Here is a 25835-nt window from a genome sequence, read left to right as displayed (position 1 = left end):
AGTAATAGCCCTCATCCCTGCTCCTTCTGTTTTTGTTTTTTATAGTAGTAGCTCGAGGCAGGTGTCTTAGAGTGAGTCAGAGAGAGAACAGTCACCAGGCTGCAGGCTGCACCATCCTTCCCTCCGAGCGATTTGTCTAGGCCCAGGACACCTGGGTTGAAGCATGACGTTCTGGGTATTTTGAAGTATGACAGCTGCCAGGTGTTAGATGACTGTGGGTACATTGGAGGAAAAGAGGGCCTCAAAACCTTAGTGTGTTGTAAGAGGGACTGGTTATACATGTGTCAACGTGAGAAACCTGTAGAGAAGTTTTATGAGTTTATTTGAGCCAAACTGACAATTGCCCAGAAGCAAAATCTCAACATATTGAAAAAAAATGCTCCAGAAAATGGCTGTTTTGCAGTTTATTTTATACATTATAGTCAAAGGAGGAAGCATAGGGAGGGTTACATGAAATCTATTGATGTTAGTTTAGGGAGGCAGGAGAAAGCAAATCAAGGAAACTGCTGTGATCAGATAAAGAGTAAAATGGAGACACACATATTTCTTTTACATTGATGGGTACAGGATAGTTACTAATTAACTTTGCAGCACATAGAGATGGTATGCAGGGGAATAAGATAACAAGGGGTTTTGTGGTCTTCTGCTCTGGTAAAGGGGAGTTACTCTGACATTTCAAAGGTATGTTATCTCAGATGCAAAAAGTCAGTAGACAGGCTTAAAGTAAAGATTGATCTTTGTCAGGGAAGATACTGGCCTAGGACATGACTAGCAGTCATCACTCACTTTTAGTTAAGAACGTGAGTTCAGTTGCAGACCATCCTTTGTAGTTACATCCACCACGCAGGCCCTCCCTGAGCTTATCAGGTTTAGTATGTGGCCCCTTTTTTGTCCACACCTGGATTTGGGGTGTGTAGAAGTCTGGCTTAGGGAGCTATTTCTTCCCCTAGGAATAAAGGCAAAGGTCTTTTTCCAGGCAATGAAGGTATCTAGACTGTGGATTTTTCTGAATATTTAAGTATATAACTATGAAAAATAAATCGAAGCTGTATGTGTTGTGCAAAAGTACATATTTATGAATATGTAATTTGTGAATCATTAATTGGTGTGGCAATATAAAAGTAAGTATTGAAAAATGTAGTTTATAAGTAGAGTGATAGCTTGTGGAGCAGAGAGAGCACTGGCCCTGGCTTTCGAATATTTGTGTAGAAGTCCTGACACTGCCACTGTTTTGCCATGTGACCAAAGGCAAGTGACTTAACCTTTCTGACCCTCTTTTTACTTAATGGAAAGATGGGGATAATAATTCCTGTGCTGCCTATTAACCGGCATTACTGAGAGCATACAATAAAGTGATGGGTACGAAGCTCTTTAATGGAAAAGCTCTTTTTAAGTTTATTAGGAAGTTTATTGTTAACAAGCCAAAGCATTGTAATTCCTCTCCTCCATCTTTCTGTCCAGTTGAGCATCATTTGGCATCAAACATTCAGCGGAACCGTTTGGTCCAGCATGATCTCCGGGTGGCTAAGCAACTCCAAGAGGAAGATCTGAAAGCGCAGGCTCAGCTTCAGAAGCGCTACAAAGACCTGTGAGGATTCTGGGGAGTGGAGGGAATCATGCCAGGACTGGTTTACTGGTTTCCTCTGTGGAGCCAGCAACCAGGGCAGGGGAGGAGGAGACTCCACTTCTGTTCCTCTCATTCCTGTCACTGTTAGATTTAAAAAATTTGTGTGTGTGAGTGCACGTGTGTGTGCACGTGTGAACATGTGTGTGTGTGTGTGTGTGTATCCTTTTCTTTGATTTGAAAACTTTGTTTTTGGAACATTGACTTGGTTTAGGGATGTGTGCATTCTGGTGTGAATGAACTCTTAGCATTTTCACGGTATGACTTGGAGAAATGTGGTCCACCTATTTTTCTTCTGTACAAGATGGGAAAAGATGATCTCTGCCTCACAGGTTGGTTGTCTGGGGGAATCCAGTGAAACACTGTATGTGATAGAACTTCATGACTTGTATTGGGTTCCTTTACTATGTCCTATCAGGGTTTGCTGCTCTTATTTTCCTCAAACCCCTTACTTTTCAGATCCAGGAAGAATCTTCTGGAAAGCTCTGAATTGTGCACTCAGTTCTCTCCATAGCTTCAGTGTCTGACAAACATTCTTTTTCAGTCTCCTTTTTTACAGTTAGATATGAAAAGATCATATCTAAGTTCTCTTACGGTACAATTACTTTTTATTTTCAATGCTCTAAAACTCCCAGGGTACATTTCTTCTTTGAGAGTAGCTCTAATACCTAAATCTCTAAGAGTGGATTTAACTATTAGATATTGTTTTGAGGAGAAGGGGTAAAGGGAGATCAAAGGGACCCCTCAGTTTTTTTTTTTAGTTGTCATGTTCATATAAACAAGAGAGCCTGTTATTTTTGCTGCCTTTGAGGAAAGGTTTGACTTTATATTTTATTATCGGTAGACAGAACTTCATCATTTTTTTGTTCAGCTTCCATCTTTTGTAAATAAACATTCTTATTGACTCTTGCTATCCCTGATACCATGAAAGGCACTGGAGACCACAGATGTGAAGAAACATAATCACTGCCTTTAATGGCCTTAGGAACATATTCTGAACACTTTATATGTACAGGTACATGCATGAAGCACATATAATTGAACAGTCAATTTCATGCTTATGAAGAGAGAAGAGATTGAGAAAACTGTCCCAACATAGGTGATATATTTAATCTGAACCTTGATGATTAATTAGGAGTTTATATTGATAATTGAGGAAAACCATTCTAGCCAGAGGGGGAAGCATGCATAAAGGTAAGAGGTAAAAGGACCTGGGATCGCATGGTAGCTGTAAGATGATCAGTATTGCTGCAGTGGGGGGTACGATTAGGTAGGAGATGAGGCCGGAGAGTACTCAAACGCTGGACCAAAAGGTCACATAAGTTATGTTAAGGAATTTAGGTTTCATAGATTTTATAAGTAATAGAGAACTAACTGTTGGAGTTTTAGAATTTTCATTTAGGGACTTACTCTGGGGACTGGGAAGGTAAAGGAATAGAGGTGGCAAGATTGAAGGGAGCTATTCAGCAGTGGTCAAAAGCATCAATCAGACCATCAAACCTCAGAGGGAAGGCACAGAGGGTGGGAGAAAGGGGAGAGATCAACCAGAGGACTTGTATGCATGCATATAAGCATAACCAATGGACACAGACACTGGGGTAGGTGGTGGGGCAATGGGGGGATAAGGACACATATGTCAAACCTTAACCAATAAAGAAATTAAAGATAACAAAAAGAAAATAAATAAATAATAAATAAGAGATGGTGAGACTTGAATGGAGGATAGTGGGCAATACAGATGCAGAGGGGAGTGATATCATAGAACCTAAATGTTAATGGAGTTAGAAGAGAGAGATTTGAGATGTATGGAGGTTTGGTGTCACAAACCCAGTAAAGGTGAGAGCCAGAGGTAGACTATTCAAGAATAAATCATTGCCTTTTACATTATTCACAATTCTCTGTTATGAAAGCCAGTTCCTATGTTGATGCGGAAGTTTAATATCCTGAATGAGGGTAGTGATAGTGAGTATAATGAGGTTGTTGAGAGATGATCGAGACAAACCGCTGTAAAATACAGATCAAATCTGGTGAGTGATGGGTTATAGGTCCTAAATGAGAGGAGAACCGGGTATTATATTCCTGCCTGAGACTTCAGGAGTTTGGAGGTATTCTTGGCTGAAATAAGTAAGTTAGAAATGAAGTTTTTTGATTTTTCACATCCTGGCAGTCTTGACTGCTGAACATCAAGAGGAGGATTACATACTTAGATTTGAAGGAATTAGAACCTTCCACTCATTCTGGATCCCAGGGTTCCTGTCCAAAGTCAGGCTTGAGAAGATTGTTAACTACTCTTTTTTCTTTCTTTATTGATTAAGGTATTACATATGTGTCCTTATCCCCCCATTGCCCCCGCACCCCCAACTCATGCCATCACCCCCCTGGTGTCTGTGTCCATTGGTTATGCTTATATGCATGCATACAAATCCTTTGGTTGATCTCTCCCCCTTCCCCCCCACCTTCCCCTACCTTCCTTCTGAGGTTTGAGCATCTTATCGATGCTTCTCTGTCTCTAGATCTGTTTTTGTTCATCAGTTTATGTGTTGACTACTCTTTCCTCACTGGATTTTGCTTCCTCAGGAGTCTATACAATTAGCTAAGTAAAGTAGAACTGATTTAAAATCATGAAGCTCAACTTAAACTTCATTTCTTTCTTTTCTATACTAGGACATTCATCTTCTATGACCCTTGTGACCTTTAGCACTTCATTTGGATTTGCCTTCTCTACTGTGTCCTGCTTTCTTCCCATCTGTTATCACCTTATGTGTAGGTCATAGTTGCTTACTCCTAATCAGATTTTATGTTAATTTGGAAGATCCAGGTAGCATAGTCTTTGAAAACTATGATTTTGTGTATGATCCTTAATTACTAGAAGTGAGTGAATGAAAGGAGGCTCTAAGTATAAGTAAACATTATTCTAAGTAGATTTTTTGCTTATTTTCAGTTATTTTCAGTTTTTTGGTTTGGAAGATTACAAATCCTAGAATATACGGCCAGAAATATGAAGTCATTAAGTCCAAAATCTTTTATAGCTGATTAGGTGACAGGAGCGGGAGGACCAGAAATCTGGTCTGAAGACATTTTGTCCAGTGCTTTTCCCCCTGATTCTGAGAAAGATTTGCATCTCTGATCTGTGCTCTCTATCTTGTATTCTCACTTTCTGTCATGTGTGCCTAATCACTCCTATGTGTGCACACATCTATTTTCACCTACATCTACCTATTTCTAAATGTGTTGAGAGTGACTGTTCCCTTGTGCAAATGAGAATAATTTTAATTATTTTATCCCTCAGTTTTGTATAGAAAAGTTAGGATATTGCCACTCTCCTCTATCCCCACAGCACTTTTCAATTACAAAAGACTGCCATTAAACAGATTGTACAGTGGGGGTGGTAGGTAAAAGAGGATTTGGGGGGGGTAAATGGTGCTGGAAGGAGACTTGACTTGCGGTGGTGGACACACAATACAATATATAGGTGACGTATTATAGAATTGTATACCTGAAACCTATATAATCTTATTAATCAATGTCACTCCTATAAACTCAATTAAAAACCATATTATACAGCCAACACTGAAGATTCCTCGAGTATTTTAAGGTCAACTGGCTGAGGGAGAACTAAGAAGATATATTTGTTTAGCAAACAAAGTACTTACATAAGTCACTATTGTAATTATTTCAGCATTTTTTTAGATAGTAAACTCTAAGCATGTATGTTCATCTTTCTGAGCTAATACTGTGTAAAAGTTGGCTCCCCAGATCTATCCTGTTCTGGAGTTTTAAGCTGCCCATTGGTTTTTCTTGAAACCTGAAGCCAGAAGACTTGTAGCCATTTCTGAGAGATCCAAACTCAATTTTCTGTTAGAACTGTTTTATGGGTGCTGTTTTAAAGAATCTGTTTCTCCAACCAAAAGTGTATTAGCAGCTTCTGAGCATAGGAGCAAGACTAACTCATTTTTGTATCCTCAGTGTTGAGCATAGAATCTGCATATAGAAAATAGTATGTTTAAATCTTTGTTAAATGCCCACATGCCAAAACAAACAAAACTATGGTAACAGCAGTTGTCTCAGTGGCCAGAGTATTAAATAAGCTAGAATCAGCCAGAGAGGTTTCTACTGGGAATCGAAGCTGGGGAATATACATGTTTTCCCTTTTTAAAAACATTATCAAAACAAAAAAATATATACAATTAAAAATTTATAAACACCAAAGTCATACTACCCCCCCTAGGTGATCACAGTATTGTTGACATTGAGTGATCTCACTCTCAGTGTTTTTCTGTGTACTCTCTACGTATTTGTGGAGATTGATCTTACAGAAAACATGCCTTTGCGGAAAACATGCCTGTCTCTCTGTAGGTGGTCCCAGTGGAGTGAGGTGATATGGTAGTATGGTAAAAGCATGGGGCTTTCCATTGTAGTGTCCGGATCAAATTTTCACTTAGTTTCTCTGTGACCTCGGGGAGGTAATTTCATTACTTTGGCCTCAAGTTCTTCATCTGTGAGTGGTGACAACATCAAGCTCTGCAACATGTTGTGAGGATTGAGATAAAAATGTGGACTGGCTCATAGTGAGTAGTCAGTACATTGTTTCTTATTTTCTTTACTCATGTTGTTTTGACTTTTGTTTTTTAGTGAACAACAGGACTGTGAAATTGCTCAGGAAATCCAGGAAAAGCTGGCTATTGAGGCAGAGAGACGACGCATTCAGGAGAAGAAGGATGAGGTTGGTTAATGCCCCTCCACCCAATGGAGGAAGGACTGCTCAGCTCTGGAGCAGTTCCTTTCTGTGTTCTACGGCTGCTGCATGGGCAGCATGGGCAGTAGAACTCTCCTCTTTTGGGTTCATAGTCCAAGCGCTGCCATTGTTTATTGCCCACCGATCAGTTGCATGTAGTGAAATCTGAAAACATGATTAGTTAGTTTCCTAGGGCTGCTGTAACAAATTACCACAGACCTGGTGACTTGAAACAAGACGAATTTATTCTCTTGCAGTTTTAGAGGCTAGAAATTGAAATCAGGATGTTGGCAGGGCTATGCTAGCTATCAGGAAAGATCTTTCTTTGCCATGTCCTAGCTTCTGGTGGCTCCTGACAGCCTTTGGCATTCCTTGGCTCGTCGCTGCATCACTTCAGTCTCTCCCTCCATTGTCACATGGCCTTCTTCCTTGTATCTTTGTGTCCTCTGTTTTCTTATAAGGACATCGTTAGGTTGAGGACCTACCCCAATCAAATGTGACTCCTCTTAACTAATTACACCCTCAAAGACCTTATTTCTAAATAAGGTCACATTACGAGGTCCTTGTTAGAAATGAACTTTTAGGGGACTCTATTCAACCCAATACAGGATGTCTGTCTATAGAGCATTCCCACAACTTTAATGTGAGCAGAACTTAAGTGTGGCCTGAGCAGGGGTCAGGAGCAATCATTGCTCTCTCTTTTTTGTTAATTGTTTCACTTCCCTATGATACGCTGACTCAAAGCACTGATCTGTTTGATTGTGTATATATTTTTAAATTGTATTGTTTTTAAAGCCCAAAATGCCTAAAATTAGCAATAGTATTTGTTTTAAAGATTTGAATATGCAACTATTACCTGCATTTGTGTTATGTTTTCTGCATTTGTTAATTTCTTTTCATACCTATTATGCTGTTCTCGGCCACTATCTTGATTTATAATAAAATGATTTATCATTTTTAATAATATAATGGTCATATGATTTATTATATAATTATAAATACTTTGTAGGGTTAAAGGGGGCACTATTAATAATTTACATAATCTGGAATTGCCCTCAGCTAACTGGCACATATGATTGCCCTATTAAGTAGATATGGGCAGGGTCACCAGTATACTAGTCTGTACACACTGCTACTCTCACTGAGCCATCCTGGTTCCCATAGAACTGTTTGTTCATTGACAGATGAGTATGGGACACTCACTGTATGAGTGTATTTAGCTGTATCTTTAAGAAATAAACCACGATTCTGTGGTCATCCGAACTGGAAGTAGGAATTAGGGATTGCCTCTTATCCTTCCTGTTATCAGCACAGGAGCTCTTTCTTCCTGCAAAATGTGTTGCTTCTCTATAGTCAAGACTTTGCTTTGGGAATAAACTGGGAACTGAAAGAAGTGATTATATTTTGTAGACAGGAAAGCTTTTTAAAAATAACAGAGTAATAGCTTGCTTCTGATAAATGCTACTGGTGTCCTGTGATTCTCCTCCCCACCCCTGCCTCATTCAGGGACAAATGAATATAAGGAGAAACCAAAACACTTTCTTTTACGCATGTAGAATCTAAGTAGCAATCTCAATAAATAACCCGATGGTAATATATATAAAGTAAGCAGTGTAGTGAAAGAGTTCATTTTTCAGATGTAGAAGTTGACTTGAAGAAGAAAGTGACTGGTCCCAAGCTGTAATAAGGTACCAGAGAAATGGTTGTACATACAATACAGATTTGACTGACAGCTTCTGACTTAGCTATATTGTGACATGACATAAAACATGTAGACTTTGAAGTTAACTGCCCTGGGTTTGAATCTTAGCTGTTTAACTTTTAGCCTTGAGTTTCAGTATCTTTCTTAAACGTGTAGAAACTCAGGTTCTGTATTGGAAAAGTCATGATAGTTATGCATAATTTAAAGAGCTGTTATGAGGTTTAAATGAGATCATGTACAAAAGACCTTCGATACATATTAATTTAATAATTGCTCTTTTTGCTTTCTTGCAAGGTGTTTTTCTCACCATTCTGCTCTTTAAAACAACTCAGATTTCTCTTGTAGGGATATGGATAAGTTAGTGGAGATATGTGATAAGTTAGAGAGTGGGACAAATATATAGGCTTAGTATATTCCAATATGCTGAGGTTTGAGGGATCTTCAGGAGTTTTCTTGCCCTTAAAGGCCTCTCACTACCTTGCCTTCCCCACTGTTTGACCTACTGAAATGTTTCCCCTGCCCCTGGACAGCAGAGAGGTTAAATGAGAAACCCAGTTGTGGAGATTCAGCTAGGCTAGCCTTTAAAAACTCCATTCAGACTTTTTGAGTTTTCAACTGGTGCCTTAGATTAGGTTTCTTTTATGGTAGAAAGATGTGACTCTCAGCTTACAGGTATGTTGTTAATATTAAATGAACAAAATTTGCATTAATAAAGTTTGTCCTTGAAGGATGTATGATAATGCTAATTGGTTTATTTTCATCCAAGCTGGCTCACAAAGGAGACTGAGACAGTAGTGCTCATTTTCCTGCCAAATATTCCAAAAGCCTTGCCTGTTAGTCATGAACTGTCTTAATTCCTCCCCCCACCCCCCATACTCCCCCTTTTTTTACTTCCCTGTAGAGTCCGGTCGGTCTGCTTAGCTAATGAGTTTTTATTCAACAGCAGGGATGTGGAAAATTCCTCTCTGAATTTTCACCCAAATCTCTTTTAGAAATTTTTGGGGTCAACTTTCTTGGGTACTTTATAAATCTCCTAAAACAACCAGATGTAGAATTCAAAGCCCCTTTACTCTTGATACAGATTTTCTTTTTCTGAACAACATTGTGCAGGAGAATTAAGAGTTATACAACTTTGTGGGTGAATCAGCATGTCTAGCTTTGTTCTGGTATAATTTTATTATGATTTTAACAGAGCACAGATGAAGAAAAGTAGCATTTCCTTTCAGGGAGACAGCTGTTGAAAAGTTTAAAAAAAAAAGGAAAGGAAAATATTGCTGGTTATGAGGGTTACGAGGGTGGGAAAATAGCCCTTAATCATTAAGCCCCCAGGACAATGAGGTTCTGACCCACATCAAATAGATATAGACCTCAGTTGTGCTTCAGATCGAGGCCCAGAAAAGCAGCAAAACCTTTCTTATCAGCACTGTGGCCTCTCCCTGCTTTCCTTCCCTCTCCCTTTCCCCCTCTTTTCTCTCGTTACTCCTCTCTCCTTCCCTCCTTTCCTTCTTTCTTCCTTTAAAAAAAAACTGTTAACAATGTCTTAAATATAGTATCTGCATGTATTTCTAGGTGTCCTGTTGAAAGGGCTCGTAGCCTTTGGGAATACCGTACTGCATTAGTTTGCGATTAGTACAATTGGACTAATTTCACTGGGATCCCTCTCTTGATCACAACATAAGCATTTGTCAGTGCCCTTTAATAAGGCTAAGGAGTGTGTATTTAGTTCATTTAACTTATTTATTCTTAAATAAAACTCTAAGAGAGAAAGTGTGTGTGTATCTATCTGTATGTGTATGTGTGAGATAGAAAGAGAGAGAGACTATCCATAGAAATACATATATGTGTCTTTGAATTTAGGTTTGTAGTTAGACATGAACAGAGCAAGGATGATGGGCCAGGTATAGAAGACCACCAGGATGGAAAGCTCCAGGTGCCTAGCAATGAGCAAAACTGGGAAAACAAAGACCTCGCCCCCAGGGTAACCTTTCCTCCCCTAGCCTATCGCTGGTCATCTGGTTTAGACCCACTGACCTTTCATATAGCTGGTCATTCGGTCTGGACCCCCCTGACCTTTCCTTCCCTGGCATGTTGCTAGTTATGAGGGTTAAGGGGGTGGGAAAATAGCCCTTAATCATTAAGCCCCCAGGGCATTAAGGTTCTGACCCACATCAAATACATGTAGACCTCAGTTGTGTTTCTGATTGAGGCCCAGAAAAGCAGCAAAAACAGAAAAGCGTCCCCACAGGCTGACCTCGGGACCAGTTGCATTGGATAATGACCCCCTATCTTGGTGCCAACCAATGAGTGGAGACCATGACCCTGAAGGACATATCTAGAAAGCTGGTGAATATTGTGTCAGGATCCTCCCCTGAGACTTCTCATAAAACCTCTGCCCTTAAAGCTCTTAGGACAGAGGACCTAGAGCATACCCTAGTCTTTCTCCTCTTTCTCCTATCCCAGGCATGTTACCTTTATCCTTCTCATTCCTAAGCCCTAAGTGCCCTTCTTTTGCCTCTGTAACTGGTTTCCTACATTGCTTGTACCACTCACTTCTACCTCTGTGACTTTCCAGATAAACTTTCTCTTATTGAGTCTTGGCTCTGAATTCTTTCCTAGCCAGAGCTCAAATACCATGGTTGCTGAACCCAGGTTTGGTCTGACCCAACCGGTCTAACACCTGTTGCCATTCTCACAGCCAACAAGTCCAAATATATGTGGCTGTTAGAAAAAAAAAAACTTCTTTTTTTTCTTAAGTAAACAACATAGCCAACCATGTTATAAAAAGTCTGTGGCACTAGTCCAGCAATTTAAAATCATTTATAATATGCACTGCTCGTCCATATTTAGTAACCAATTTACATTAAAAATTAATCGAGTGTGACCATGCTACTTTTTTCATAGCATTTTTTAACTGATTAGAATTCCATGGTCTAGAAGAATTTTTATATAAGTTGGTGATATTTAGAGAATAGCTCAAATAGTAATACATTTTAGTTACTAAAATTTTTCCTATGTTTTGGTACTATATATATATATATATATATATATATAGCAATAAAGGGATAGTGAATGGGAAACTCTAGCTAAGAAAAAGTCTTCTCTGTTCTTATCCTATTTATACTGATGTTTTTGCATCCATAGAATTGAAATGATCTTGTTTTCCTAGTATTATACAGTAACCCTTTTGGAATTATACCTGCTATGAGTTCCCTACTGAGTTAGATGGTAAAGTTATTGCTAGTTGGTAAAAAACTCAGCAATCTAATGGAATGGCTTTCTTTTTTTTCCTTCTTCTTTCTGACAGTCATTTGACTATCACGACTTTAGATCTCTTTTAGGTTGTTGTTATACCCAAGATTTCCCCAGGAGAAATAACCCTGTTATGAAATCATATAAACCATAAAAATACTTAAGGAATCCAACACCATGGTTCAGTAATTTGTCAACTGCTTGAGAAAAATGTGCCAGGCTCCTGTGGGATCCAACGCACCTTGCTTGTATTAATGCCTCTCTTAGGGCACTCATCTTTGCACATCTTACATTATGTAATTATTTGCTTCTAATACTTGATAGATAAGGACTTTCAGGAAAGTGACCATGTCTTGTTTCTCTATAGGCTTCTAATAGTATGTTTGGCCCATTGAAGGTGTTCAGCAAATCTTTGTTTTCATTAAAATGACTTTTCTTAGCATTCTGGAGATTTTCTACTGTGCTCTTTCTTATGCTCACAGCTTCAGATTTTCCAGTTGGGTGACTTGGATAACAAAAAGGGGAGAGATGAGATATAATGGTAAATTGTCATTCCAATAAATGGCTTGGCCAGAAAGTCTTCTATATCACAGTTATTCTGTATGTGTTAGTCCAAAGTAAATCTACCTGATGAATATGATTAATTAAAAAAAAACACCAAAAAACTGATGAACAAAATAGATCCAGAGACATAGAAGCATGGAGCAAACTCTTGAGTCTCAGAGGGAAGGTGGGGGTGGGAGGGTGGATAGTGAGAGATTAACCAAAGAAGTTATATGCATATATGCATAACCCATGAACACAGACAATAGTGTGGTGAAGGCCTGGGGAAGAATGGGTGTGGGTTGGTGGGGATCAGTGGGGAAACAAAAAGGGACATCTGTAATCCTTTCAGCAAAAAATATATTTTTTCAAAAAAAATCATGGAAAATTACTTCAGAAGGGCTTATGAGTTATTTTAGCTTTGTTTTCCCAAGTTATGTTTTATGGAACACTAATTCTATAAGGTTTATATTTTTATGTAAAAAAAAAAGGCTTCTTCCACAAAGTAAATTTAGAAATTCATGAATTATAGGAAGATAACAGGTCTCTTTTATCAAAGTTTTAAATTATCCTAATGCTCTTTTTAAAAAGTTAGCTATAATACCTGTTTTCCATGGAATGCTTTGAGTTTTTTAGGAGAACCTTTTGAGTCCTCTGTATTTAGGAACAGAGCTTGGAAATCCTGTTCTAGATTAACCTTTAACAGGAAGAAGCTGAAGACCAAGGAGGTTATTAATGTCGCATCCAAGCATTGTGACTCATAGTTGCCATTGTAAGCTTGTTTCAGGGGAAATTTTTTATATTGAAATCACCCAGTTGAACTCATTGCACAGTAATAATGTTGGAAAGCACGGGGGAGAATTGACTTAAGCTAAACCACTGTTATATTAAAGCAGTTATTTTTCCATTGACTTTTATTCTTTCACTCCTCAAGCTTAGGTAATCTTTTTCTTACCAGGTAGAATCTTACTCAGAGAGCCAAGAGCTTCAAAAAAGGAAAAAGTTTGGGTGCTAAGGTGCATGAGACATGATTTTTTTCTATTTGATTAACATCACTTCTTTTGACTAGCTAATGTGTTGTGGTAAAGGGGCATCATCCTTGTTTCTCTGCTGGCTTTTCACACTGAGAAAGCAACTTATTAGTATGTATTTCTTAAGACTAAGTTCAGTAGTAGGAAAGCAATTATAAGGTGTCTATGGAGTGTAGTTTAATAATTTCTGCTGACATTTGGAGCTGATAATTATTCCTTATATTTTTTACTCAGTTATAGCAAGGGGAATTTTTTGTTTTCTGTAAAGTAAACCACTTAGGAAAATGTAGTGTTGGGTGCTTAATAAACATGATGACTTAGGGAATTGTTAGCATTTTTCCCTACTTCTGAAGCAAAAAGTATAGGAATTTTGGAAATCCTATAACAGATGATAACTTTGGGAGAACAAGTTGTTTGTCCCACCTCTCTGTTGTTCCGATTGACATATTGCTTTGTAAGGCATCAAATGTAATAAACTTGGCACGGCAGCTGGTACCTGGTAATACTCAGAGATTTATTAAAATGGTACCTAAGGGAGTCAAGATATTTGACTTTAAGATTGAGTAGTTCAAACTCTTCATTGTATAGATAAAGACTTGAAGCCCAAAGAAACTCATATTAGTGGTTAGTATTTCTTTCACAGTGTCTCTAGAACATCTCTGGCTTGAACTGGAAGGAAAAAGGAAATCATCTTAACTTCAGACTTAGGGACCATTTCTTTGCATGAAAATGATGTGTGTTAAGTAGGATTGTGTTTTTTGCCTCTCATTCTGAGTAGCAACATTTTGTGAGTGCACACTCAAGTGTCTGACACTATAACGTGGGCTTTTATATAGATTATTTATCAAAATATAAATATGTACTTATTTATATTTCGCACAGTTTTATGAGAATCTTCCAGTGTAGGTAGCACTCAAATAAAGGCAATAGTGTATTTATAACTTTGAATTTAGGCATTATTTAATATAAAGTCAGATTTGTAAGCCTATTTTGGTGAACATTAAATATTGAGTATCTGGATAATCATTGCTAATTTATCCAGTCTCAGCATCCAACTTATTTCTACACTGTTGTGTGAAAAAAATTATTTAAATGGCATTTTTTTGTCTTCTAGTCTTACTATATTCTTCATTTTGACTTATTCAGAAAATTGCAAAAGGAAGAATAGTAATTGATTCTTCAAAATTTACACTAACATTTAGGCACTTCTGTATTTCTTGTTATAAATACAAAGAAATAAGCACCTCAAACTACCATTGTTATTACTGTTTGCACCATTGAGTGTTGTTGCTATATTTGTATGAGCCTTTAAGAGTCTGGTGACAGCTCTGGACCTTTTCTTCAAAAAAGTGTACACAAACAAAGTTTATGTGTTATTTTATGGGGCTTTCATAGAAATAATCTTCAGATTCAGAACACTGTCACTTTTCAGCTCAAAACATTTAGTAACCCTTCATTTATTACGTTATCTACTCCAGACTTCTTAAAATTGTCTTCAAGGAATGCCTGTGATTCAGCCTTAGACTATTTTTTTCTAGCCTTACCTTTCTCTGCAACACTCACATTCTAATTGGACTATTGATCATTCTGTAGATTAATATCCATTAAGACATAATTTTGCTGATGATGCTCTCTCTTTTTACTTTACCTATTGGAATCCAGTTCTTTGTTCAAAACTAAACACAGATGCAAAGACTTGCACTAATTCCTTTAAGGAGAAATAATATTCTCTTTTTTGTAGTCCCATAGACATTTTTATCCTTCTTTTGAGGTTTTATAATGTACTTGTAGTTATTTGTATGCACCTTTCTTTTTTTAGGGAGATGGTAATATTTTGGGGACAGGGTTAGAATGTTGTTCATCATTCAGTAATTGTTTAAATCTTGCCTGGAGATGAAGTAGAGGGGAGACAGGAGGAAGACTGTTTTCTCTTTTTCAGTTAAGACAGTGGTACTCTGATGCAGAGCTCAAACAGGATCAGCCAAAAACTCTTTTTTTTTTAGCCAAAAACTCTTAACATTAAATTATAAATACAATTTATAAAGTTTTATAGATTACTGCATCCTTCCCCACCCAGATTTGCTGAATCATTGTCTTGGGAAAAGGGCTCACAAATACGAATTTTTGTTGTATAGCCAACTTTTGGTATACTACGTTTGAATATCTTCAGATTAAGTTTAAATTTTAAAAAATACCTTTCTCTGTCATCTGGATCTTGTGCCTCTCCTGTTGAACATTCATTTGTGCTATTTAAATTGCATGAGTTTAACACCAGAAAGTCTGCAGAACCATAGACAGAGCCCGCCTACAAAAGCTTAGCAGTGGAGTGTGGAATCATTGACCTGTGGGGTCATTGTATGGAGTTTGTGTTTTGCTAATATTTATTTTCATTCTCTCTTTATTTGCAGGACATAGCTCGCCTTTTGCAAGAAAAGGAGTTACAGGAAGAGAAAAAGCGAAAGAAACACATCCCAGAATCCTCTGGAGCCAATGCTTATGGAGAGAGTTACTATTATGAAGACGGAGGTAACATTGCCTACATCATGACCTACTCTATCCTTAGATTCAAAGCTTTTTTCCCCATTCATCTTGTCCTTTAAACATAAGCCAATGGTGATAAATTACAATTTATGATTCTCTGTTCATTATTTTGCTCTTGATGCTTTCTTTGCTATTCAATTACCACATAGAAAACTTTCTGGGGGAAGGAAGTCCCTTCAAAGTTTCTCTTTCTAGTGCTTGTGTTTGCAGTGGTGGTGGGCAATTTCGGTGGTGGTGGCTCTTCACCTTCAGTGTGTTGGGAAACGAGTATTTGCAGGTTATTGCTCAGTCCTTTTTAAAGATCTGTCAAAGGAAGGTATTTCCTATAGTTTCTAGTATGAGTGTTTATTGTAGCTCAGCTCAGAGGCCATACTGAGGATAACAAATAAATAAAATCTAAAGGCTGCTTCTAGAGAGTAAAGATTTAAGTTCGATGGTTTTAAAGACCTTTGCAAACTAATTGTCAGTTGCTTCTCTATAATTTCATTAAGAAAGGTAAGTGGGTGTTTGTTTTTGATGAGTAGAATGAAAGGAATGTATATGCAGATGATGGAATTATCACAGTTTAGGTGCATCTTGCTCAGTCACATTGTTCCTCCAAATTGATCATAATCAGTAGAGCTCAGCCCTATGGCGTAATTAGTAAGCAGGTTGATTCTTCATTTATTGCTTGCTGTGGTGTTCTTCCATATGTAAAGTGCCCAGCTCTTTTTGGATACCCATTTTTCTTACACTGATTTTTCTAATGCAGACATGTAGTACATCATTTAAAAAGAGACATTATGGCCCTGTTGTGCTATACTAGAGACCAGAAGGTAAAGAGTTACTCTTTAGACTTAATTAAAAACTTAGGAATGTGTTTTTATTTTGTTTTTATTTTTAATTTTACTCTGGAGGCATGTTCACTGCAAATAAAAATATCTACTTTAAACTGTCAAGTCTATAAAAACCATTAGGATGGCAATGAGTATACTAAAATATTAATTTTAGTCTCTCTTAAAACCTTATACTAACTTGAATTGTAACTCAAACCTGGTTGTTTTGATCACAGTGTCCTCATCCTGATTCATATCATATGTTAAGAATTCAGTGGATTTTCAGGGATATCTAAAAGTTAAAAAAAAAAACACCCACTATCCTATATATACCTTAACTGCTTTTGTAAACTTATAGAGAGTGGCATATATGCCACTTTTGGGGGATTGGGAATATGAAGTAATGACCTCCTTAGCATATGCTTGTAAATGTTGGATTTTGTCTTCAGTGGTGTTGTTGTTGAGAGATTATGTATTGCTGAGCATGTGATCCTTACTTATATGCCTCTAAGTTAGACCCAAGTTGAAATCAGAGGAATCACATTACAATTCAGTTTGTATTTACAAAGTGGTCCTTATGTTCTTTGCAGTGGTCCTTTCCCAACACATAAGAGATATTCTTTCATTGTACTTCTCTGTCTTTGTGTAATATGATTTTTGCCTTACTTACATAATAATCACAGTATATTATTACAGAAGCTTTCAGGTGTTTTTAAAATTTAATAAATTAATCTTTTAAAAATGATCATTTATAAATTTTATACAAATTTATGATTATACCAATATCTGTCAGATTTATATCAGCTGAAATGGTATATCTTACTCATTTGTGAATCCATGTTTTTCTTTCAAAGCCACTTACTTACCTGTATTGTAGGTATATTAGTGATTTTTTTTTTAAGTGATGGTCTTTGGAGTCATACGATCTAAGGAAGTTATCTATTATAATCACTCTAAGCCTTTTTATCATTTGTAAAATGGGGATTATAATAATATATTCTCCTCATGGATGTTGAGAAGATCAAATAATGTAATTTTGGTGAAGACCTATAAACTCTCAAGTACTATTGTTTATATATATACACATTAGTGTTATGTATGTATAACAAAGTACTTCTTATATCTAAACATCATCTAATTTTGAAAGACAAACATGGAGGCACCAAAAAAAAATATATATATATATATGTACATATGCATGTATATGTATATAAGGAAGTTAATTATATTTGCCAAATAACTTGGTCTTAAGAAATGTACAAGTCTCAGTCCTTAACTGGATGGGTTTTTAAAGGATCCAGATTCCTCAACCCCTGTCTTTTTTTTTCTTTCCCATATTTAAAGATGTCACAGCAAATTAACTAAACAATAAATATTTTTATCCCATCAACTCTGAAAATGTAGTGACTGTTCTGCTTTCCTTCTTGTAACACATTGCCCTACTAATTAGTAAAACTAATACCATATAACGTTTGAGAAAGAATTTAAAAACACCAACAACAAAATAATCATAGCCTCAAAAATCCATGTTGAAAACAAAACGCTTCTTGTTTCTTTTGGCCTTAAAGGCGGACTTCACTCATGCAGCTGTCTTTGGAAACACTGGTACTAACACTGCAAGTCATTGTTCCCTGGATGTGGTCATCATTCAAATAGCTGTCTGTATTATATTAATTCACAGCAGTAGTCAATTGGTTCTTTCTCAGTTGTCAAGATACACTTAAAATAAGTGTTTGGTTAAAAGAGTAGGTGCTATTTTTTTTTTAAATTACAGAGTAATTGTTCTGTTTCACTTTTGCTGTTATGTAAAAAATAAATTTAACTATAAATTCTGAAGATAAGTACTTTTACTGACTTTTCAGAAGACATCTTAATTTAGATGTCATCTTTGAAGCAAATTTTCTTAAGTTCAAGAAGTAGTTCAAAAAGTTTGAGAAGCTTATGGCATCATTGATGCATTTACCATATATCTTTCCTTCCTCTATTCCTTTATTAGATTAATAATAACAAACCTAAAAAACAAACAAAAAACCAAAGCAAAAAAAAAAATCCAAAAACCACAGTAAAACCTAGAAACTAAAAAATGTATAGTTCTTTATTTCTTTTATATCCTGTCAACTTAGGGTAGCTGTTTCAAATGCAATTCAGCAAATGACTAATTCCAGCTATCTTCAAAATTTTCCATGGAATTAGGGTCTCCTTTTATTATATGCAAATGTATTGAATGTATTATTGGCTTAGAAATGTTAAAATAAATACACTCTTGCAAAGTGCATATTAATGTACTTCCTTTGTTTCTATACTATACTTGTGCCTAAGTGAGACCCAACAAAAGCACCTATCTATTTTGCTGCTTTTAAACATGGTGTTAAACTTAGGGACTTGTATATTTAGCACATACTGTATTTTTATATAAATAATATAGAATCATAAGTTTTAAAAATGAATTTAGGAAATGACTATTTTTTGTGTATTCCATGATGGCATCTCTTTTTATTTTTTTTTTCTTTGCCATGATTCAAGTAAGATTGGGAACAGAATTATCCAAAGATAACAGGGTCATTGAATCACTTAAAATTCTCCTCTACTTCACCCTCTTTCACATTGAACCCAGTATGGCTGGGAATGTTTGCTTTGGCCACCTAAGGGGAAAGGATAGAGGAATACTAAAATCTGTGGATCATTTCTCTGAACTACATGGAAACTATCAACATTCTGATCTTGATTTATTATTTCCAAGAAGAATATTTGAAAGCCTCTGACTGGAATCACGAAGCTTAGTTTTTTCTGTTTTATGAGATTTCCTCAACCCCCATTTCCCCCCTTATACAGTTCCAAATTGGTTTTATAAGTATAATTTAACATTTAATGGCTATAATTTCTGTTTTTGGCAAATATTAAAGTGCTTTGTTAACTCTTCCTAATCATGATCAAGATCTTTCAGATTTATTTCACTTGATTGAATGAATTAATTACTTCATTTATTTTACTTCTTTGGCTATGTACCCAGAATCCTTCCAGTAGATGCCCATCCCCTACTTTCAGTTGGTTAAGTTGAAAAAGTGGTCCTCTTCATTTTAAAACAGGTTAGGTTTGGATCCTGTCTCACCTGTGTAGTGAGTTCATAATCTGATTAAGTTAACCTGCATTTCTGTTTCCACATTCCTCTACCGCCACTCAGACCAGCCACGGTCAAGGAGGGCAAGGGAATTGGGTTCTGGATTCTCAAAGTCTTGTAAACTCCAAAGTGATGAAAAGACTGTGAAGCCGAGAAAGGAGAAACCCAGACATCCACCGGAGAACTGGGAAGAACTGGAAGAGCATCGTTTACCTGAGAAGTCTCTGTCCTCTAGCTCACGCAGAGTGAGGGATGATCCCCAAATTGTCACTGAGCTGTGTGAAAGGAAAGGGTCTGGCCATGAGAGGCCCCGGAGACCTCCTCTTCCCAAGATCAGCGGTGAAGTGTTTCTGAGCACGGAATCTGATGACCGGGAGGCTAGCAGTAGCCATCGGACTCGGAATTGGGAAAAACATTCCAGACACCAAGACAGGCTTTCCCCGAAGTCTTCTCCAAAAGCAGAGATTCACTGCAAGGAGGCTGCTTATGGGAGGGAGCGTGGGCAAGGGGAGCGCAGAGAGCGGAAGCACAGGCCCAGGACTCCTCCCTTCTCAGAGAGTGAGGAGCAGCTCCACCTCCATGACACAGGTAATAGAGGACGTTGTTGCAAGGCCTGGTATTGTGTATACGTACAAGCTAATGTCTTTAGTAAGCATCTCAAGCAACCTGCTCTTATAAATAAACCTGGTGCCAAATTTTACATAAGGTATTTCCTTAATCTCAAGTAAGCAGGAAGAAGAAAAATATTGGTGACTTTCCCTTTCTGTCTTCCGAGAGCCGGGAGAGTTACCCGGCCCTAGACGGCAGTGGAGGTGCCCTTCCCAGATAGTTCTTCCCTTGCCAAGATCCTGCATCCGAGATTCAGATACCAAAGCAAAGCTCCCGAATTTCTGGTTTTGCTTCAGTGAACCCAGAAGATCTGGTGACACTGCCTTCATAGCATTTGTTTAACTAGAAGACCAATGGGGCTGGAGGTTCTAGATTTTCTTGCCCTTATCTTTCCCATCTGTAACGTGAGAGAGTGGATAGGCAGTCTCTTACGACACTGCTTTATATATTGGGAGCCTTAGTCAGTTTTCATCAGAAGCAGCTGAACTATTTCATAAAAATGCAGATTTTGGGTCTCCCATATATCATCATCTCTGGAGTGTGACCTGGCAATTTGTTAGACCTGGAGACAATTGTGTACTTAAAGTTTGAAAATCCTTGCCTTAGGTTCCTTTCTATGCCTAATGTTCTTCAACCCTAACTCTATAGTAGTTGTTCTGAGGTGCCAATATCAGGTAAGTTCCTGGTGCAGGCCCTTCACTTTATTGCACTTCATAGATGTTGCATTTTCTACAAATTGAAGGTGAGACCCTCCTCCAGCAAAAAGGTTATGACTGGCTATATTGCCACAGTCGCTCTGTCGTGGTGGTCTGGAACCAAATCTGCAATATCTCTAAGGCACACCTGTACTTTTATAGGAATGAAGAGAACGTTAGATGTAAGCTTTCCATTTCTGGCATCTCTGAGATTTAACTCTGAAGTCCATCATTGATACAGTGAAGGTTCTTTCTATTTTTGTCTGGAAACCTTGTGGCTGTAACACTGTAAGCCCTAGCACTGCTCTATCTGGTAGTAGACCATACTTACCTCCCTGGATCTATTTTACTCCTACTGAAGTTTTTTAGAAATGCAAGGGTTATTGGGAAAGGAGTACCAAGGAGGCATCTGTTCTTGTTTTCTTCTTTAGTGTTTGCCCAGCCAGCCTCTACTTCTGACCTGGAAACTGATTTTGAGGTTGCAGATTCAGGTTGATTTAGTTGCTGCTTCCTATCAGGTTAATCCTTTAAGTTGTTAAAGGACTTGGTCAAAAAGAAAATGGAAATTCAGTCCAGCAACCCATACTGACACCTGTCACAGATATTCTTGCCTCAGGCTTTGTGTTTGGGGGCTTATGCTTAGATCTGAGCCTCAGAGGATTAATAACTGAAGGCAAAACTATGGCTATGTAAACAGCAATTGCAAATTAGATATACTTTGAACAGTGAGTTATGGGGAGCATAGAGGAGGAAGTGATATATTCTATCTGGAGAAGGCTTTATGAGTGAGTTATACTATATCCAGATTTAGAAAGACATGTTGGAGTCCTAAAGGTTTGGGGGAGGAGCGGTGATTACACCAACCTCTATATTTTTGATTCTGTGAATTTGACCTTATAAGTGTGCTCCAAGGGCTGGTTAACCTTTATGGCTTTTAGTTATACTTGAGGAAATGTTAAACAGGCTTAGGAAGGGTGAAACTGATATAAAGCTGGACACTGAATCACAGACCCGACTACTGGAGGTATAGGTAAATGTTTATTTATTTATTTTTTTTATTTTGCCAGCACAGGGGTTTAAAAAACAATGTGGCTGGGCAGGTACTAACATGGCTACTAACATAGGTGCTGTGTCTGTCATTTTGTATTCAACTTACTTTACAGATTTTACCCCTCTAGGCTAGGTTTTCCAAATCCTCTGGAATAGGTCAGAAGATTTCATTAATATATAGTTACTAGGCACAGGTGTCTATTCTTAGTTATTAGCATTAATAACTTCCCTCATAATTAATAATCAGGAAACTAGCAGGACAACAAATAGCTTGTTCTAAGTAAGCATTAGCAGGACCAGATTTTACAGTCAGTTGAAAAGGGAATGCAAAATAAAGTTGCTAAATTAAATATAAAATTGGTTAACCTTCTCAAGGCCAGGACACCCATACCACCTTTGAGGGTAACTTTTCTATTTAGCTGTTAATATCATGTCAGCCTGTTAATTTTCTTCAGGTTAACCTTCAGCCTCTCAGGGTCATAAAATTCTGCACCTTTCTGCTATGACATCCCCCAAGTGTCAGACTGGCTTATTACAAAATATTCTTGCATTATATTAAAGATCTGTCATCATCATTTTACCTTGTTCCTAGCAGAATTTATTTAAAGGTAAGTTTTATTTTATTTTATTTTATTTTACTGAGGAAAGGTCTTATGTTCTTATACTGGAGAATCATAAACAAAAAAAAATCAAGCAAAATTAGATTAAGAAATTAATGTGGAACTGTTGAAAGTGAGTTTTCAAAATATGTTTAGGCTATTAAAATGAGGACAGCCTTTCTGTTAATTTTCTTCAATTAACTGTGCTTTTAAAGCTTTTAAAGCATTCCTGTTTCTGTAATGATAGCCTTAGATTGCACTGGCTGACGTTCCAGAAATTATTCTGGGCTATGGAAATTTCTACTAATGAGACATGCAGGTTCCAGTGTATAGCAAGAGAACAAATAAACTGTTTTCCCACTATATATTTGGAACTGAGGGAGATAGCACTTCAAATTCTAACTATTTTTATTGAGGTATAGTTGACATATAACATTATACTAGTTTCAGGTGTACAACATAATGATTTGGTATTTGTATATATTGTGAAATGGTTACTACAGCAAGTCTAGTTAACATCTATCACCAAATACAGGTACAATTTTTTGTGAGTGTGATAAGAACTTTTAAGATCTGCTCATTTAGCAACTTTCTAATATGCAATACTAGGGGCCCAGTACAGGAATTCATGCACCTTGAAAGGAACTGTGGGTTGCGAGGCTGCAGTGGGCACAGGGGTGGGTCTCCGCCCATCCTCCATACCCCCGCCCAGCCCCGCCCACCACGGCCCCTTGTCCCCTGTCTGCCAGCAGCCCCGCTCCTGCCGCCACTGCTCCCATTTGCTGACAGCACTGGCCCCACTTGCATCTGCTGACAGTGCAGAGCGATTGAGGCCAGCAGTAGGTGTGAGCAGGGCTGGCACTGGCAGCAGATGCGAGTGCCAGGCAGGACCATGGCACACAGGAGCAAAGAATTTTCAGTAACCACAGAGGCTCGCCCCAATGACGGCAACCAGCATCCTGCCCTGGTCTGGTGCCCCCGCTCATCTGCTCCACCATCCTGCCGCCTGCTGCCGATGTCTGCCATGTTCCATGTGCGCCCCCTGATATGCTCATAGCGACTGGTTGTTAGGTTGTACCACTGTTCGGCCTATTTGCATATTAGCCTTTTATTATATAGGATAGTATTATTAACTGTAGTCAACATGCTGTATATTACATTTCCATGACTTATTTTTTTTATGTATTCTGTACCTATGAGCACATTTTTTCTTAGGTTTTACATATAAGTGAAGTCATATGGTGTTTGTCTCTCTCTGTCTGACTTGTATCAGTTAGCATGATGCCCTCAAGGCCTATCTGTGTTGTTGCACATAACAAGATTTCATTTTTTATAGCTAAGTAATATTCCATTGTTTGTTGCCAAAAATGACATTTTGGTCACAGACTGTATATATGATGATGGTCCTATTAGAATACAATGGAGCTGAAAATTCCCTATTGGCTAGTGACATCATAGCCATCTCAGTGTCAGAGCACAAGGCACCTGTTTGTGGTGATGCTGGTGTAAACAAACCTGAGCTGCCAATCTTATAAAAGTACTAGAGACCTGGTGCACGAAATTTGTGCACTTGGGGATGGGTCCCAGCAGCCCCTGGGGGATGTCCGACTGACAGCTTTAGTGCTGCCGCGGAGGCAGGAGAGGCTCCTGCCACTGCTGCTGCGCTCACCAGCCATGAGCCCAGCTTCTGGCTGAGCGGTGCTCCCCTTTGGGATCACACTGACCATCAGGGGGAAGCTCCTGTGTTGAGCATCTGTCCCCTGGTGGTCAGTGCGTGTCATAGCAACCGGTCGTTCCGCCGTTCGGTTGATTTGCATGTTAGCCTTTTATTATATAGGATAGCACATACAGTTATGTATAGTACATAATACTTGATAATAAACAACTCTGTTACTGGCGTAATGTATCTACTATACTTCTAGCTGTTTTAGAGTGCACTTCTTTTACTTACTAAAAAAAAAAGACTTTGCTGTAAAACAGTATATCCCATTATGCCAGCAACAGCTTCCTACATCTCGTGTTTACTCTATCTTTTGATTGCATCATTTTCTCTAAGATTTTTGATCTCATGTTGTTTTGTACAGTAACATGCTATGCAGGCTTGTAGCGTAGGAGGAATAGGCTATATAGTATAGCCTGGTGTGCAGGTTGTACCATCTAGGTTTGTGTAAGCGTTCTCTATGATGTTCCCACAATGATAAAGCCGCCTACCAATGCATTTCTCAGAACTATCCTCCTTGTTAAGCAGCACATGACTGTATTCCTCAGCTCCTTTATTCATTTATCCATCAGTGGGCTCTTAGGTTATTTCCATGTGTTAGCTGTTGTAAACAATGCTTTAGTAAACATGGGTGCATATACCTTTTCCAGTTAGTGTTTTCACTTTCTTCAGATAAATATCCAGAATGGGAATTGAGGGATAATATAGTAGTTCTATTTTTAATTTTTCAAGGAACATCCAAACTGGTTTTGATAATGGTTGCACTAATTCAGTTTACATCCCACCAACTGTTCATAGTGGTTACCTTTTCTTCACATTCTCACTAACATTTATTTTTATAATAGCCATTCTAACAATTTTTTTATTTGTATTTTCCTGTTAATTAGTGATTTTGAACATCTTTTCATATACCTATTGACCATCTGTATGTCTTCTTTGAAAAAAATGTCTATTCAGTTCCTCTGTCCATTTTTAATCATATAAATATATATATATGGTGTTGTATGAGTTCTTTATATATTTTGGAAATTCCCCCTTATTAGCTATGTGATTTTCAAATATTTTCTTCCATTTGGTAGGTTGCCATTGGTTTTGTTAATGGTTTCTTTTGCTGTGTGGAAGCTTTTTAGTTTGATTGGTCCCACTTGTTATTTTTTCTTTTGTTGCCTTTGCTTTTGGTGTCAAAACCAAAAAATCATCTCCAGGACTGATGTTAAAGATCTGACTGGCTATGTTATGTCTAGAGTTTATGGGTTGGATCTATGTTTAATATTCAATCCATTTGAGTTAATATTTGCATATGGTGGAAGATAGTGGTCCAGTTTCATTCTTTTGCATGTGGCTGTCTAGTTTTTCTCAACACCATTTATTGAAGAGACTGTTCTTTTCCCATTATATATTTTTGGTTCATTTGTTGCAAATGATCATATGTTAAAAGTTTTTTTCTTTTCTTTTCTTTTTTTTTTTCTGGGCTTTCTATTCTGTTCCATTGATCTATGTATCATTCTCTCTTTAACTGCCAAGAGGTTACAGTCTTCTCAAAGTGTCAAGCCAATTAAGACTATTGCATTTGAATACCTTCCAAGTGTCTTTGATAGATATTAAAACATTTTCTCAGTTAATTCTGTGATGTAGAGTAGGAGGCATAATAGTGGAGAAAGTTGAACATATCCCACTATATTGTTTCTTTCACTGGATGGCAAAATTGAAGGGGCAAGGGATAAGGGTAATCTTTCTTATTGTCCTCAACTAGGCCTTGGGCTGCTCAATGTGTCTTTTTTCTATAGATAGGAATATGATACAG

The 25835-nt window shown here is 37.6% G+C and overlaps 1 protein-coding gene across 5 annotated transcripts in view; it reads left to right on the top strand.

The window, feature by feature from the left end:
• Positions 1-25835, top strand: part of CCDC50 (coiled-coil domain containing 50) — a 59724-nt gene that overhangs the window by 19679 nt on the left and 14210 nt on the right. For 3 of the 5 annotated variants that reach the window (XM_014452211.2, XM_014452210.2, XM_014452209.2), the window contains exons 3-6: positions 1462-1588; positions 6257-6347; positions 15293-15410; positions 19422-19946. In XM_014452211.2, the coding sequence (XP_014307697.1) occupies positions 1462-1588; positions 6257-6347; positions 15293-15410; positions 19422-19946 (861 nt within the window). The remainder of the gene's footprint in view (positions 1-1461; positions 1589-6256; positions 6348-15292; positions 15411-19421; positions 19947-25835) is intronic. The other 2 variants (XM_014452213.2, XM_014452212.2) reach the window with 2 other exon arrangements.

The sequence above is a fragment of the Myotis lucifugus genome, unplaced genomic scaffold (assembly GCF_000147115.1).
Source record: "Myotis lucifugus unplaced genomic scaffold, Myoluc2.0 scaffold_14, whole genome shotgun sequence".
Lineage (NCBI taxonomy): Eukaryota > Metazoa > Chordata > Mammalia > Chiroptera > Vespertilionidae > Myotis > Myotis lucifugus.
This window is presented reverse-complemented; position numbering and strand designations above follow the sequence as displayed.